Here is a 1,080-nt window from a genome sequence, read left to right on the forward strand (position 1 = left end):
GGTGTTGGGGGTGGGAAGGGGGTATCAGGGGTGGGCAGGGGGTGTTGGGGGTGGGAAGGGGGTATCAGGGGTGGGCAGGGGGTGTTACACGTTGATAACGCCCATCCTCCTCACTGTACCCCCGTTCCCCTCCCCCATCCACGTGCAGGACTCCAGCCACCCCCCCGGAGGGGAAGGGAAGAGAAGAGGGAAGAAGAATGGCGGCAAGCACCGAGCCGAGGTAAGGAGATCTGCAGATGAACGTGTCTGGGTGTGCACGGGGCCCGGGAATGGTGGCCCCTTATTTTGGGCTCAGGCTCAGCGATGATCCCCTTACGGGGGTTCAGACGTCGGGGTATTTGGGGGTCCCCAATATTTCTGCTGGCCCTGATGGTTTTGAGCTCTGAAACGAGTTGGAACTTTCTAAGAATCTTTTGGGCAATAAATACCCCGTGCCCCCCCTCCATGGACATGTATAGTACCCCCAGTATGCCTGGGCACCGTGCTGGGACCCCTGGGGGGCTTTTAGGTTTAGTGAGAGAAATTACAAAACGGTTTGACCTGCTGGTCGTCACCGACATCCCCAGCTCATCGTGGCACACCCACCCCTACATTCACCCGTACATTCACCCCTACAGCCAGTACCGGGGGCAGATTCAGCAAAATAAGTGGGAGGATCACCAGGGGTGGCATGTTCCGATCGTTGCACTAGGTTGGTCTATGGGCACCCATTGGTGGTTGGGAGGGGGAGGGGGCTTCAGAATGTGGACCCGTCATCCTCACCTCCTCTGATTGTGTGCAGGACCCCAGCGGACCCCTGAAACCCCACCGAGGGGAAAACAAAAGATGGAAGAACAAAAATGGCGGCAAACACGGCCCCGAGGTAATGAAATCTGAAGGTAAACGTGGCGGGGAGACCGCCCCACAGACCGCCCCCAGAGACTTCCCCCACAGATTGCCCCCAGAGACTGCCCACACAGACCGCCCCCAGAGACTGCCCCACAGATTGCCCCCAGAGACTGCCCCACAGATTGCCCCCAGAGACTGCCCCACAGACCGCCCCCAGAGACTGCCCCACAGACTGCCCCAGAGACTGCCCCA

General features: G+C 59.6%; 1 protein-coding gene across 9 annotated transcripts in view; it reads left to right on the plus strand.

The window, feature by feature from the left end:
* Positions 1-1,080, plus strand: part of LOC140331810 (uncharacterized) — a 10,406-nt gene that overhangs the window by 7,339 nt on the left and 1,987 nt on the right. For 6 of the 9 annotated variants that reach the window (XM_072413118.1, XM_072413120.1, XM_072413124.1 and 3 more), the window contains 2 exons: positions 149-220; positions 782-862. In XM_072413118.1, coding sequence (XP_072269219.1) covers positions 149-220; positions 782-862 — 153 coding nt within the window. The remainder of the gene's footprint in view (positions 1-148; positions 221-781; positions 863-1,080) is intronic. The other 3 variants (XM_072413123.1, XM_072413125.1, XM_072413127.1) reach the window with 1 other exon arrangement.

Source organism: Pyxicephalus adspersus, chromosome 5 (assembly GCF_032062135.1).
Source record: "Pyxicephalus adspersus chromosome 5, UCB_Pads_2.0, whole genome shotgun sequence".
In the NCBI taxonomy this organism is placed as follows: domain Eukaryota; kingdom Metazoa; phylum Chordata; class Amphibia; order Anura; family Pyxicephalidae; genus Pyxicephalus; species Pyxicephalus adspersus.